General features: G+C 41.1%; 1 protein-coding gene across 12 annotated transcripts in view; it reads left to right on the forward strand.

Moving 5' to 3' along the window:
* The window catches only part of KCNJ15 (potassium voltage-gated channel subfamily J member 15), a 24986-nt gene extending 8829 nt beyond the window's left edge, over nucleotides 1–16157 (forward strand). The window contains exons 2-4 of one of the 12 annotated variants that reach the window (XM_021405536.1): nucleotides 10913–11229; nucleotides 12553–12654; nucleotides 14053–16157. In XM_021405536.1, the coding sequence (XP_021261211.1) occupies nucleotides 12602–12654; nucleotides 14053–15196 (1197 nt within the window). In that variant the 5' untranslated portion in view covers nucleotides 10913–11229; nucleotides 12553–12601 and the 3' untranslated portion in view covers nucleotides 15197–16157. Of the gene's footprint in view, nucleotides 1–471; nucleotides 525–9424; nucleotides 10249–10912; nucleotides 11230–12546; nucleotides 12655–13557; nucleotides 13696–14052 lie in introns of those variants that run through there. The other 11 variants (XM_021405545.1, XM_021405511.1, XM_021405498.1 and 8 more) reach the window with 11 other exon arrangements.

The raw sequence follows: 16428 nt of genomic DNA on the forward strand, positions 1-16428 counted from the left end.
TTTCAAGGAAAATTGAACATTTTAAAAATTAAATATTACAAGAAAAGTACATATTAGAGATCAAAAGGTTTGATTTTTCCACTGAAAGAATGATTTCTTCTGGGAGATGTATTTGATTTCCTCATATCCCAGTTATTCTTTATGCCTGGACTCTTAGCTGTGTTACATTTCCATTGGTGCATCAAGCCTTATAACAAGGCGACAGAAAGTAATTTGGGAATGGTGGTATTTTTTGTTCTCATAAATCAGACTGCTTGGAAAACATCAAAGTGATTTCTGAAATTCATAGCATTTGGAAAACCTACAAAAAATAAGGTAGAAGTTGCTGAATATTGTAGAATTTAAAAAACGTTTGTGGTATTTTGAATGTTTTAGGAAACTATTCCTAACAGAACGTGAACAATGTCCTATTCAGTCTAATTACTTCAGTGATCAAAGCTGGGCTTTCCCAATTTTCCAACTGTAAAAGATTGTTGAGCCTTTGAGATGACATGGGATCATAAAGGAACAGTCATAAAGATAAGGTACGTGTAAATAAACAAGCAAAATAACCTCCTTTTGAGCATAAGGAAATGCAGTGACTTTGAACACCAACAAGGGCTTTTTTTATTGTTTGGGCACATTATCACTGCTTTTTTTTTCAGCATGTTGTAATGTAGCACCAAGGACCTTTCACAGAGGTTCTCAAGAAGCTATAGAACAAAGGAAAATGACTTGTGAATTACACAGCTAAATTCTCAGAATTCAGCAATGTGGACAGGCATTACTTCTGCTGTCTTCTGCTAGGAAGTAGAGTAGCTTCTTGTACATTTGTCACTGAACCCACCAGGAAATCCAGCTGGCCTTTCCAGTTACAGAAGTGAGGGATTCTTCATCCAAAAGTCTTTTTCAGCTGAAAATGTCCATAAGGTCAGACAAAAGATTTTGTGCATTCATGTTAACTTAGACTCATGTTAGCTTAGACTGAAGAAGTCTGAAAACAATTCTGAAAAGTAAAAAATTTCATTTTGACTTGTGGATGTTAGATATTTGATCTTTTGTGTAAAGCAAAGGCTTGTTCCGCACATGATTTAAATTAGACATACACACACATCTACACAAATGTAAAATCAAAATAACAGGTTTAATTTCGGTTTGAACAAACAGTGTCTCCAGTCCAGGATAGCTTTTTAAAAAAAAAAAAAAAATGCCAGAAAAACTTTTTTTGGTTCAACCTCAATGCATTTTTTGTTTGTTTTGATATTTTTGGTTTGGCGAGAAAATCAAAAAACATTGATGTGCACCAGTACATTTATGCTATTTCCTCCCTTTGAGAAGCCACAGTCTCTGAAGCAGACTGAGGGGTCTGTGTCATGGAAATTGGCAGAGGCTGAGTAATTTGGGAAAGCAATGAGGAAAACAAAGATTATTTTCCTTCTGATTCCTTGTCAGTTTATCTACAAGACATACAATCTAGGGCTGTGTAACCTCATAGTTAAACTGAGAAAGCATCTTTTTCTTTAAAAAATCTATAATTTTTATTCATTTTTTTCACAGTTTAACAGTGATAGTTAAGTCCTGTACATGATAACAGTTTCTTGGCAAAAGGCTATATGTTTAATCTAGCTTAATTTCATTTCTGTTCCCTCACAACTAAGGGATACAAAACAGCCCATGTATTTAAATCCACAGGCTAATTTCAGCTTAACTTGGCAGGTGAACAGACGCTTTAGGAATGATGTTCCAACAGGCTTTATGAAAGTAGGTGGCTCTGTAAGCCAAAGAGATGTTATTAATGCCTTTACTGAGAAGAAGAAATCAAGGGGGACTAGCCTTAACTGGTCATCAGAGAATGCACATGGAAGAGAGTGCCATGCAAATGGCTTTGCATGGTGCTTGCATATCATTATGGCTGTGAGGTTTGCCCTGGAGGCGCAATAGAGGGAGGGAACTGGGGCTTTGGCTACCACTTCCCCATGGCCTACCACCTCATAAGATACAATGGTGCCCTTGTAGCAGGGAAAGCATAGGCAGGAGTAGAACAGTGTTGGTCCTGCAGCCTTTTCTCTACAAGACAACTGCTGGTGAGAAGATGAGCCCTTTGTTCTCAGCCCACCACCTTCACCAAGTTACTCACGGCCTGAAAAAGGCCGTAAAACAAAACAGCTAAAAACTATCATTTCCATATAAAAGACACAAATATATCTCACTATTAAACTCTGAATTAGTTTCATCCATCTCGTAAAATATCAGTGCACTGAAGAGTGCTACCAAAACACTTCATTTGAACAGAACAGACATATATCAGCCAGCTGCTTACACTACTTTTACCTTATCATTATTAGTGCTTAAATCTCCTTAGCACTCCACATTTGTAGCTCTGAGTCTCAAGGAAGCATTAGGGCTCAGACTCCATGCATCTCGATCCGCAGTATTCCCATGGATGCTGGGATTCTCTCATGTTTCTGCTCTGAATTAGCAGGTATAACTAAATTACTCTAGAGGTCTTTCCTCCATCTTCTCTGTCTGTCCTCTCCCCAAAATGTGCAGAAGCGGAAAAAAGGGTATTTTTCCATTCATTGCATGGAGAGAATGAAAGCTTGGCACACAACTGAGCTATGTACTGGAATTTGGGTGGGTCTAGGAAAAAGCACAGACTCCAGTGGAAAACATATATGGGTGTGTGTGTGTGTGAGAAAAAGCCTTTAAACCTTAAATTAACCACATCCATGAATTCGTCAGGAAAAAAAATGGAAATTGCCATGAAGTAAAACTCTTGGACATTACTGAAAATAAACATCCCTACACCAATATGGAAGTGTAATTGGTATTTTTAATTTGTCCCTGACTGGTCCAAAGTAGCAGGTGAAAGCCCTTGGTTTATATAGCAGTGCAGTGTTTTAAGGGTGTATGGGACCTCTGTGAGTATTGGTGTCATCCCTGGGGTGTAGGGCTATCCTCAGCAAGGCTGGTGAGGAGGCAGCTTTTCTCTGGAGATTGCTGCAGGGTCAGGATGAGAAGGGTCTAGAGCTGAGGCATGAGCCCCTGGGCAACACCAGTGCCCTCTCAGGTACAGTGCTGTGCCACTTTGGGCAGTGCTTTGGCAAAACTCAAGGGAGACTTTACCGAGCAAGTACATAGCCACAGGTTGTGGTTACTGGTCATTGCAGATGCGTCTGAGACCTGCGGTTCAGAAGCTTATTCTCCTGTGTCACAACCTAGAGAATTTATTATGACAATCAACAGCACTAAAGGAAACATATCTAAATAAAGAGGCATTCACTATTGACTATAAATGGATCAAAAGCTCCCAGATCAGGACGTTATATTTACAACTGCTTGTGATTTACATAACAGACATCACAAACACACATACCATGAAGTACTGTTTTAAACAGTGGAAATTACCCTATGATTTCTGTGTAAGAGCACATACATATTTGCCTGTGAAATATCATGTCTTGATTTTTGGGGGCAGTACCAATTTTTGTTTTCAGCATTTAAAAGTTCTATTATTTTGTTTTTGTTAAGTAGCTATCAAATATTTTTTCGAGATCAAGTAGAACTTGTTCTCTATCAGTTGTAGACACTCAGGGGAAATAGGTACTTGATGCAATTTGAAATCTCTGCAGAGGCTGGAGTAGAAAATGGAGTAGAGATGAACACTTTTGAAGCTACTGTACACCTCAAAAATAATACTGGACAGACTTTGTAAGTCGCAATAAAGTAATTCTCTACTAAAAAATAACCAAGTAATCTGTATGCTTGTCTGCTGTGGCAATATTATCATCTGTGCTTTGTCCATGAGAAAAAGTTGTCTAACTTAAAAATCACTAGGTTAGGGTAAGGGAAAGTGCATACTTTGTCTCACAGAGGCTACATTTTTGCTAGCATTAAAGAGGAATCACTTTCTGAAAACATTTTCCACTGCATGAACTTGTTCACACAGGTAGGACTGTTCTTCATAACCAAACAACTTCCTGAGAAAATGAACTTGTAATGAGTTTTAAGATGAAACCATGACAAACCCATCCCTCTTTCTTGGAAATATACTTTGTATTATTGCAAAAAAACTCAAGGCCAGATTCTTTTGTATGTTCTGGTCCAGCAAAGAAGCCATAAATCAGGCTTAATTAACAGATTACTCTGCATAGATGAAGCAGTACAATGCTGCGTTGTACAGGAAGAGAAACTCAGAAATGGTCACAGGGGAAAATCTTTGCTGTAATATGGGCCATCCTCCAATTGGGTCAGGATGGCTTATTTCCCCAATTAGATTTGATTCTACCCACATCAGGCATTAGATGATCAAAATTTAACCAAGATACTGACCTTTGAGTGCAATGATTTTTTCCATTGCCATTTTCCTTGCCTTTTGCAACCCTAACATGATTTTCAATAGTACTGAATCTTTTACATATTTAAAAGAAGCAGATTTTCTTGATGGAAAATTCTTTTCATAGACTGATATTTAAGTTTTGAGATTTAGTGACTGTATAGAGATTGAAAACTACAAACATTTTTATTTCCTTTTGTGAGGCACTAAGGTCATTCCTCCAACAGCGTAAGCTCTGATTTTATGGGCTAAAGAAGTGCCGTGGTTTACAAGAAACATGGCTTTCATATGCAGAAATCACATGAAATAATTCTGTCGTAGCAGAAGCCTGACACTCTGCAGGGAGCCTCACCTCCTTGCCACACCTACATTGAGTTATGAGAGCCACAGTGCACTATGACTAATGTAAAAACAAAACCCAACTTGACTGAGATACAGTACAACGAACTGGCATCACAAATGGTAATTAAAAAGAGAGCTCTTCATCCAGTGGATGGATTTGTACTGTACAGTTAACATAGAGGTAGGAGCAAATGCCCTTGCTCATCTGAATGAGACAAGGCTAGCAATGGGACTTGGAATCCCAAGCTGTATTTGAGTCTAAAGGTATCTGTAGCCCAAGAAAGGAATCAGAGGCACAAACCACTCCAAACAGTTTGAAAATATTTCCCTGCTGTCTAATAAATACCTTTAATGTACCAGCCATGGTAGCTGAGATTTGGGAAGAAATGGCCCCGGGGAAGGCAGACTGAAGACATTTTTGCCAACTTTTATGAACTATCAGAAAAATGCTAACTTTTCTCCCAGCCTTTTGCATTACCATGACTAGAAAAATTACTACTTGTTTTCAGCCACCTGCTGACAATTTAAATTAGAAATCTACAGTAAGTGTGGCTTTTTGGTTTTGGTTTCATGTTTGTTTTTAAATGAGACCAGATTTTTATTAACCAAGAAATGAATTGGGAGAATAAACAAACAAATGAGCAAATAAGAAAAGAAACTAGATGAGCTTTCTGTCTCATAAGTCCTTCCTCATGTCTGAAACAGAATGAGCCAATTTTAAACCATCTGCGAGTTGGCAAGTCTGTTGCTCTAACTTTATTAATACTACAATTATTCCGTGGTGGGGTAGGCATTTGTCAGCAGGCATATGGTCTGATTTTTGTGTGGTCCTGTGTGGGGCCAAGAGTTGGACTTGATGATCCTTATAGGTCCTTTCCAACTTGGGAGATTTTGTCATTCTGTGATAACTTGTGAAGCAGTGGGTGAGGTTAAAACCAAGGTGCTGCCTTTTATCTGTTATGAAAGAAAACAAGGACACTGCCAACCCATAGGGAGCAGGGAATGACAGTCGCTGCAAACATAGGTGGTAATCCAATGCTTTTGTACATTTGTGCTCTGCACTGACCTGAGAGATGACTCCCCTCCCTGCAAGCTTGGTAAGACTTAGCGATGTTAATAGTAGATGAGTTCAGGCTCATAATTTTCTATACAGTTATAAAGTCACCTCCATGTGACTAAAATACTGGAAGGAAACATAGTTACTGCTTGATTGTGTACAGAAACGTGAAACAGCCTTGGCACATGAGCTTACAGGCTAAGATTATTCCTAGGCGATTTATACCAGGTAGTACATAAACATGCATAAAGAAAGGTAATGGGCAAGCAGCTAAAGTGCCTGAAATCTGAGAGAAGAGCAGCACAGCCTTTCTGTCTACCTTTTCTGTACCAACCTCCCCACGACCAAGTGCACTGGAGAATGCTTGAGCCAGGTGGCCTGTACTCACAGAGGGAAGGGGAGGGCAACGGGAGCTGGGAGCTGTCAGAAAGCACATTCTCACAGGAGCTGAAGCAGTTGGCCTGGGAAGGGCCAGTTCCCAAAACAGGAATTAAGTGCTTAAGTAGGACTTAGGTAGGCCTTAGTTGACTAAGTGAAAAAGTATTTTGCAGAAAATCCCTGCCCAGCTTCTGTCTTATACTGGAAGTGCTTCAAGTGTGCAGGTGCTTCCATTTCTGGCCCTCATTTTGATGGGCGCCCAACAGTTATGTGTTTGGGCATGCCACAGTGTGCCCTGTAGGATACCAAAAGGCTCAGTGTTTATCTTCTGTCTAAGCAAGATGAGCCAGAAATGAGACATTCCTTGGCTTGAATTCAACCTCTTCTCAGTGTGTCCTCTGCTCCGCTTCTCCCCACTCCCAGTCTGCACTTGTGTTCCAAAATCTGACCACTGAAGGAGGTGGGGGTGAGACTCCTCCCTGCACCTGAGGCAAGTCATTCCCTCATTTCCACCCTTGCAAAGGAGTTTACTAAGAAGGAACCAGGGAGATGGGGAGACTCCGCACTTCCTAATGAAGATACTCAACTGCACAAACGAGAATATAGAAGGCCAGAAAGCAAGAAGGCATCAAGATTACTCTATGGCCAAACTGTTAGGGTGCTTAGCTGTCCATGGAGAGCGTGTGTCTCAGTCTCTGCAATGAAGACTGCATACGCACTTAGACCCCTGAAGAAAAAGACACCAAAACCGGCTTAACATGGATGTAGAAACACTCCAAACCATATTTTCTTGGCACTGATTTTGGAAATGGCTGTTTCATTTTGACTGACACATTGAGTAAACAAAGTAATAAAAATATGTGTTCACTTGTGACCAGTTTTGAGGAAAACCTCAGCCCAAACAGCTGAAACCTTGCAAAAATGGAAGCTCTTGAAAACATAGTCATGTAATGGAGAGGTCAGGAATAGGTGCTGTGAACCTGCAGTGAGATACATGTGGAACATAAACCAGTATACAGTCTTGTGAGAAACAACTCTGCTAACACAGCTACACATTTCTATGGCGGTATTGTAAACATAACTAAATCAAACCCTTCTATTCACAGAGAGCAGGAAAGAGGAGAGGAATGGGATATTGTGCAAAATGGCAGAGAACAAAATAATGAGACATACTTTTACAGAAAAGATGGCTACATCAGGGAGAAAAGAGGACAGAGTTTAGCTACTGAAAGCCCCCGAAGGCATCCCAGAAAACAGAACAGTGGGAGGTATTAGGAACTCTGATATTCTAGTCCTGGTGCTAGCATTGACTGCTACTGCCAAGTGGGATAAGGTACGCCCAGAGAGGTGGTGGGTGCACCATTCCTGGAGACATTCGAGGCCAGGCTGGACAGGACTCTGAGCAACCTGATGTAGCTGTAGGTGTCCCAGTTCACTGCAGGGGGGTTGGACCAAATGACCCTTAAGGGTTCTTACCAACTCAAATGATCCTATGATTACTCCCATTCTCTCTTTAGCTCATCTTTTCCTGTGCGGTGTTGCTGAGATGCTTACTTGTGCCAGAAGTGTTATGTGAGAAGTACCTAATGCTCCTACAGCTGACTGAAGATGTCAGTGATATGGCATGGAAGTACAGAGTATGAGTGTGATAAGCAGAATGCAAAAGTAATGCTTCTGTCAGCCTTGTAGAGTAGTTCTGGCACCAGCTCCTCAGAAATGGAAAGAATGAGTTCATGAGAGTCTGTTTAGACTTGCTCATGTAGGAAGAGCCACATAAGATTTGCACGGAAAGAACAGGGTTAGTGGGTGGGAAAAGCATCACATTGGAGGCAAGTTTTGCATGCTTAACTGTGATATGAAGTGTTTGAAAAACAGAGTTTGAACCATTAATATGCCAGCAAGGGAGACATTCAAAAGTCCTGAATGTTTCACTAGTGAAGAAAAGACATTCTTAAAAATAACAGAGCAGAACAGGTTTTTGGTGAACTTTTCTCTCTTTTCCAGCTGCCTTGTATAAACCATATTATCAAACATAAAAAAAGAAGTTTCAGAAACTGATCAGTTTACTTACATTCTGAAAGGAGACTTTGGTGTATGCGAGGGTTTCCAGATGGAAAACTGTGCACAGCCAAGTCCCCTGTGTATCTGCAGAACCCACGGCAGAGGCTGGAAGGCAGGTTTTAAGAAAGTCGGACAGCAGTGCATTAGCTGTTGGGAAGATAATGGTGTATGCTTTCTCTCTGCTTGGAGGCCTGATTAGGAGACCTGTGAAATCAGTGGGAGTTTCTCTGTTAACCTCAATAAGCTTTGAGTAATGGCTTGCCTTTTCTCTGCCTACTTGGTTGTTTTCCTTTTCCTTGCATCAGTGTAGTTGCCAAGGCTCATCTGCATAAATCAATAGCTACTGCAAAGCCTCACATCCTGCCTTTGGAAAGAACAGGATTCCTGTACAAATCTCTCTAAGCAACAATGTACCATGAGACTTCTTCAGCTATAATTCATCTTCCATGGCCAGATGTCAGGCAGGCAGCCTAGGAGAGAAAGAGATGCGTTTGGGTTTTCACTTTCTTAATACTGGTCTGTTGATGATTGCCCTTGGACCTGTTGTGAGTGATGCCAAGCATGCCCCTAGCTCCCATGAAATACTGCTCACTCCAACCTCCAGTGCTGTCAGGTCTGCAGCACTCAGGCCTCTGGGAAGGCTCTGCTGTGCCACCACTGTGACCTGCTCCTGAGTGTTGCCATCCAAGGGCTGCACTGTGCTGATGGGTGGCCGGGAGGAGGTGTATGGACTTAAATGCACAGCTTCAGGAGATGATTTTGATTTGAGGGGGCATTTACAGTTCTTGTGTTTTGTCTTCTTGTGAAAGAAGATCAAAAAGTGTTCATTTAGGACAAGGAAGCAGTGAAGGATCTTGAGCACAAGTCTCATGGGAAGTGGCTGAGGGAACTGGGATTGTTCAATGTGGAGAAGAGGAGGCTCAGGGAAGACCTTGTCACTCCCTACAATCAAGGAAGTTGTGGAGAGGTGGAGGTTGGCCTATTCTCCCAGGTAACAGTGATAGGATGAGAGGGAATGGCCTCAAGTTGCACCAGGGGAGGTTCAGGTTGAGTATTAGGAAATCTTTCTTCCCAGAAAGAGCAGTGAGGCAGTGGCACAGGCTGCCCAGAGAGGTGGTGGAGTCACTGTCCCTGGAGGTGTTCAAGAGCCGTGTGGATGTGGCACTGAGGGACGTGGTCAGTGGGCATGGTGGGGGTGGGCTGACGGTTGGACTAGGTGATCTTCGAGGTCTTTTCCAACCTTAATGATTCTACGATCTATGATTTGTTTTTTAAAGGCAGTGTCATTCACAACATGATCGGTTCCTAGTCTAACACTATTTTCTGCTGTGCAAGTGAATGCTGGTCATTACCAGAGTTGAAGGGCTCTTTTATGAAGGGTCCAGGCTTGCCGTGCATAGCTGTATGACTGCAGCGGCAGCTGATAGGGGAGCTGAAGCACCCTTTCACAACTGCTGCTACTGCCCCTCTCCCTGTGCCCTCTTTTTTTGTGTTCTAGAAATCAGACACAGAGGAGGATTTTGCTGGTTGGTGACTGCACAGCAGAGCCCTGTGCCTCCCACAGCTCACACAGCCCAAAGAGAAAAGGGTGTTCATGCTAGGCAGAGCACTGAGAATTCAGGAAGGACTTTTATAACTTACTGAACCGCATCATACCTAGGAAAGATCTGAAGATTGTGTATTTCTTTTCAATGTTTTCTTTCCTCAGCCCTGCTTTTTTTTAATGCCAAGCTTGCTAATGGTTTATGCTGGTTGAAAAAACAGTGCAAGTTTTGCCCTGTGTCAGAGTGGCAGTGAAGTGTGTAGGGGTGTGTGGGGGTTGCTCAAGTGGCAAAGCATATCTGATCTGAAAACAAGAAAACATCTGAGGCCGTTTGAACAAGTCATGCTCCTGTACACTTCTAATCCATTGTGTCTGCCAGAAGAGGTCTTGCACAAGCAAATCTGGCTTCATGCAACAGGAACATTTTTCTGTGCATGCAAGCTGGCTTTCACTTCTTGATAATGCGGTCTCTGGAAGCAGAGTTAATGTACTTGTTATATCCCTGGCTGCTGAAATTACCTTCAGATCAAGGTATTCATGGTTGGTGGTTTGGTATGTAGTTCTATGTTTTATTGATTTTGTCTGCACTAAATTCCCTTACTAGCATGTGTTCTGACGGGGAGTCTCCTTTGGCAGTTCCAAAGGGCTCATGAGGAAAGAAGGTAATTCATAGGACATGAGAGTGCTAGACAAGCCTGAGATTACTTCATTTTCTCCCGTGAAATATCTGTTTCCTTAACTGTACTTCAGTTCACTTTTATTTGCAGCTACAGTTTGTTTAGTTCTTTTTTAAGTATCTAAAAAATGCTTGATTGGCATAAAATCAGTTAGCTAACAGAAGATGTTCTTTTAGTTTGAAAGTATATATTACTGCTGTTATTCAGGCTTGTTTGCTTATATAACTATGGTGGATGTGCTTTCTGACTTGGAGGGAAAATGGTAGAAATGAAACAAATGAAAGTCTTCCAGCTGAGTTGCTGGGAACAGTTGTTAGGGCACAGAATATCTGAGGTGCCAATAAAACGAATGGGATGAGAAAAAGCAATACAAATGTTATGCTATGTGTTTTACGCATACAAAAACCCACTAATCATTTGTTCTGGTATAGTGCACTGGTAGATTTGCTAGAAAGCAGTGGGGAAGTGGATGGCAGAGGAAAAATCTCTGTAGCCTGGTTTTTCTCCACTTCTGGCTTCATCACAGTTTCTTCCCGCAGATGACTCCTGCTGGCTGCTGAAAGTGATAAGGAAGGGCCTCAGCAGGGGCAGTGCTGCTCAGAGGCAGCATGACAGATCCGCTCTTCCCGTATCAGTGCGGCAGAGAAGAAGGGAAGTACTTCTGCAGGGAAAGGAAACTAATGTGAATTTCTCTGGGGAGGAAAAGAGCACTAGAAGAATTTAGGATCACACAGGAAAAAGTGATGTAAGAAAAAATAATAATAATAAGGGAAGTAAAAACAAACAAAAAAAAATCCAGCAACCAAAAAAAGCACCAGAAATTGGCAGGAATCCATTTCAGGAAATCACTCTAAAGGCAAGTAGCTTTGTCACATACAGAAATACAGACTGGGGAGAATACAAAAGATGACAGGGAAATTCTGACACAGCCAGACTCCAAACTAATGGCTCTGCCATGCTATCCCTACACGTGGAGACTGACTTTGAACATGGAAATGTTAAAGAACACAGCTAGAAATGCCTTTGGTTTTGAATCGAAGCACAGTCTGGAACATGCCAGACATGGCATGTTCTCAGGAAATATGTTTTGCCTTCCAATTACCTTTCTATTTCCTGTCTTGTTGGAGGAATTGTTTTGCTACAGCAGTTTGATTCATCTGTAATGTTAGGTACCCTTTACTAGCTCTGGAAATGTGGCAGGAGGCAATGTCAGGATTTTCTCTGGTCAGGGTTCCCAGACAAGGAGCAACTCATTTCAGGGAAAAGAAAAGGCAAAGATAAGAAATCTTACCAGGCTATGATATGGATTGAAACCATAGAGCTAGCTGATGCTGCATATGAACAGTACAGTGTATCCCTACTAAGTCTGGCATACCAAGGATGTATCAGTGTCACAGCGCATGCAGGGCAGAGGCAATCTTCTCATCATGCCCAGTGTCCCTGGCATATGCAAGCCCATGTTTCCAGGGCATGGTAAATGTACGGTGAGGGCAGTGTGCAGAGTGCCCACATGCCCCTTGCCTTGGGCCACTCTTGAATCTAATCAAGTAACTCTGCTCTCAGCCAAGCCTGTAAGTCCTGTTCATGCCTCACCAGCTCAAGCCCACCAGCTGGAGCACTGAGTAGGAAAGGTGGAGTCTTGGCTGCCTCCATCCTGGTAACCTCCTGAGGAGGAGGAGCAAACAGCCCTGGGGAGCGTGGTCCCATGAGCGGGGTCCAAGTAGGCTGAGCAGGGGGACATAGTAATGTTTGTGGCTGGAGGTAATGGCTATGGTGAAGTGATCTTGAGAAGAAGAGGTATACTTATTTTGAGATGGACTTTTGCACACATTCGATGTCTATAGCTTATCCAGAGTAAGGCTCAGTGTGAGGCAATGTGCCTCATCACTAAATGGTGTACATTTTCCTGAAAGATTTCCCATTGGAGATTACATGCATTTACCACACACTGACAGTGGTGCTCCATTTTGAGTTTATCTAAAGAGCAGTTACATGTATGCTCCTTCCCACCCTTACTCCACTCCCCCCCTCCCCCCACCATTTCCTCCTGTTGTTCTTTTTTAGATCACTTGAAGGTTTTTTCCTGTTTACTATCCGGACATGCTGTGCACTCTGTGTTGATTTGACTGTCACATAAGGAATCTCCTACTGGGATCACTGATACATTCCTTCCTTATAGATACGGGTATATACGTACATGTCAATGGCTCTTGGATGATGGAAGAGAAATGCTGGTGATTATACCAAAATGGAATGAGCTACAGGTCTTAATGGGAGTTAAGTAAGTTTTATTACCCTTTCCCAGAAAACCTGCAACAGTGTGATGGGTATAGTCATAAACAAAAATTCTCTTTAATTGACATAACAGGAAAGGTACTTCAGTGAGCAATTATACTGATGTCCTGGGCTGGCACATGTGTGTACCACAAATATATCTTGTATTTCCTGCAAATTTCTTTTAAGTAGCTATAAGGAAGACGTTCTTTTTTTTTTTTTTTTTTTTTTTTTTTTTTTTTTTTTTGATGGTTCACAACGATTCAGTTACTGAAGGCTCTTTTTGGGAAAACAATGGAACAAAACAATGCTTTTTGAATGACCTGCCAAAGCACAAAGGATGCAAGGGATATTTTTTTCTTTGTTTTTTTTTTTTCTTCAGCAGGAAGTTTTGTTGTTGGAAAGGTCTATAACATGCACTGTCCTTGCTCTATGTAACCGCTGTCTACTCCTCCAAGCCGGGTCTTGCTACTTGCCTCATCAAACTGGCACAGGCACTGTTCTGCTTCACTCTGAGGGCTTTGTTCAGTTCTGAGTGTCCTCACGCTTACTCTCCATCCGGACTGATACACAATAAACAAACTTCAGAAGTCGGGTGGTCCAATGACTGCTGGGTTCGCACAGGTCAGGGCCCACAGCTAAGAATGCTGACTTTGTGAATTGCCACTTTTTTTTTTTTTTCCTTAGACTGCTTGAAGTCAGAGTACTATAGAGTACAAACAGTTTTGAAGCGTTTTAGGTGTAAATATTCCTTTCCGAAACTCAACTTTGATGTGTTCAGGTCTGCTTTGTTTCCCTGTAGCTTAGTTGTAGGTTTGCGACAAAGAATCAGATCCGACTAAGTAAATCACTTGTGGAAGTTAATTGTTCAGAGTGAAAGCTGGTCTGGCTCATTTTGCCTCTGTCACAGGAAGAGACAGAGGTGGTGTACTGGATCTGCGTTCTAAACCAAGCACTGACGCGACTTTAATTTCGATCAGATGTCTCTCTTCAGGGCACTAAAGAAAACTTTTGCAGTAGTTAAAAAGAGCCTCTTCTCTAAAGAAACGTAAGAAAAAAAATAATGCATTTTACAGAAATAAAGTACTAATATATAATTTCAGCTTGATCAAAATTTTTTTGCAGGCTATTTTAAAAGAAATCTACTTCTCCATATTTGACAGTCACCAGAATCAAAGAATATTTCTTTTTTTTCTTTTTTTTTCCTGAAAATATATAATACTGAATTATTTTTAATATCAGATATTTTATGTGAGCAACTTTATATTCTAGCTCTTTTAATTCACTACTGATGTGTTTAGATTATGCTTGTACCTTCTATCTATCAACACTTTCAAATGCTTTTCAGAACAAGTTATGTGCTTTGATTTCATGAAGTAACACTCTTCTTTTCTTCTCTCCTTAGGACTGAAGCAGTGAGGATGGAAGCCACTCAGATTAATATGTCCCGCGTCCCACTGGTTAACGGAGGCATCAGCACTGCGCTCAAGGCACACAAACCCCGTGTGATGTCCAAAAGTGGTCACAGCAATGTGCGCATAGACAAAGTTGATGGCATTTACCTACTCTACCTTCAAGATTTGTGGACTACAGTTATAGACATGAAGTGGAGGTACAAACTCACCTTATTCGCTGCTACATTTGTTATGACCTGGTTCCTCTTTGGAGTTATCTACTATGCCATTGCATTCCTTCACGGTGATTTAGAAATCAACAAGTTCACCTCAAAGCGGGAGCCATGTGTCAAGAATGTAGACTCTCTTACAGGGGCATTCCTCTTCTCTCTAGAGTCGCAGACAACCATTGGCTATGGATTTCGTTTCATTACAGAGGAGTGTCCACATGCCATTTTCTTGCTTGTGGCCCAGCTGGTCATCACGACCTTGATTGAGATCTTCATCACAGGTACATTTCTGGCAAAAATTGCAAGACCTAAAAAAAGGGCAGAAACTATTAAGTTCAGCCACTGTGCTGTCATTACTAAACACAATGGAGAACTTTGCCTGGTGATCAGGGTAGCAAACATGAGGAAGAGCCTTCTGATACAGTGCCAGCTCTCTGGGAAACTTCTTCAGACATATGAAACCAAAGAAGGGGAGAGAATCCTGCTTAATCAAGCCAGTGTCAAGTTCAATGTTGACTCCTCTTCAGAAAGTCCATTTCTCATTTTGCCTTTAACATTCTACCATATTTTGGATGAAAGCAGCCCTTTAAGAGATCTCACACCTCAAAATCTCAAGGATAAGGACTTTGAGCTTGTGGTGCTCCTGAATGCCACAGTGGAGTCCACCAGTGCCGTCTGTCAAAGCAGGACTTCCTACATACCTGACGAGATCCACTGGGGTTATGAATTCGTGCCTGTGGTTTCTCTCTCTCCAAATGGAAAGTATGTGGCAGATTTCAGTCAGTTTGAGAAGATCAGGAGAAGCACAGATTCTTCATTTTATAGTATGGACTCAGAAAAACAAAAATTAGAGGAGAAATACAGGCAGGAGGATCAAAGAGAGAGGGAACTAAGAACAATGTTGTTACAGCAGAGCAATGTTTGATTGAATGGACAAACTATCCTGATAAATTCTTTCTGCAAACTGAAAAAAAAAACAACAAAACAAAACATTATTTTCTGTACCGTATGTCTATTATAAAACCAGCGGTGAAGTCTTTTTCAGAAAATAGCTTTGGTGTAGAGTAAACCTATCCCTTTATTTGGCTGAGTTGTTAATCAAGTATTTTACTCTTAGGTGGGATTTCTTTGTTTGTGATTTTAGCAAAGTTGGATTTGCATCAAGTCTCTGCCTTATACCAATGCTGAAAGCAGACACACCACTTTCTATTTGGAAAGTGAAACTGGATGCACGGTGCTGATTCCTTCAAATATTTATTTGACAAATTTTACTGTGAGCAGAGACAGCACATAGTACTGCTAAAAGAAAATGTGCTCTATTAAAAAAATTTATGTTTAAATGTATATTTTCATACCAGGTCTTACCTTTGTGGGAATTCCTGGTGAGGAAAAATAGAGAGACAAATTGTCAACCATGGGAAGAGCCTGCAGGGAAGGGAAAGACTTCTTCTTAAATCTTGAAGGAGAGTGACAGAGTAGTTGTGCTGGGCAATCTGGAAGGGAGCCTTCTTTATCTGCTGCACAGAACGTGTTTTGTGATCATTCACTTTTTTAACCTTGTTAATGGCTGATTCATAGCAAAAAAAAAAAAAAAAAGGAAGTAAGGGCAAGATGCACAGAATCGTAACAACTAACTAAGGTTAAAGCTGGCTTTGAGACACCTGTTTTTTATCCAGTGTAAATAGTTTGTAACAGCAGCGTAACAATACATTTCTGCAGATTGCTTGCTTTGCTATAGACCGTATTTAATTTGGTTAAAATAAATCTGTATAATGTCTGTAGACAATATTTACTTTTTCTGGCAACCATAAAGGACAAGCATTCCTTTCATCCATTTCATTTTTGGTCTATTAAAACAATTCAATTAATAAAGGAATTTAATTTGAGCAGATCCTGATCTCTTTGTGGCACAGGGAGGGGGTGTGGTACCTTGCAGATGTTGAAAGAGTTGAATGCTTCCCATACATAGGTATGTTCAGAACACAGCCAAGGATCTCAGCAGATCACTACAGTGGTCAGATTATGGGTAGCAAATCAGGTAGCAGTGATATCCATGCAATATATCTGTTACATGTAGATCAGCTTTCTAATGAGACTTAGAAATCATTTCTGACTTGTATCAATTTGGCAGTTTTATGAGTTCTAGATATTATTCTG

Source organism: Numida meleagris, chromosome 1, assembly GCF_002078875.1.
Source record: "Numida meleagris isolate 19003 breed g44 Domestic line chromosome 1, NumMel1.0, whole genome shotgun sequence".
In the NCBI taxonomy this organism is placed as follows: Eukaryota; Metazoa; Chordata; class Aves; order Galliformes; family Numididae; genus Numida; species Numida meleagris.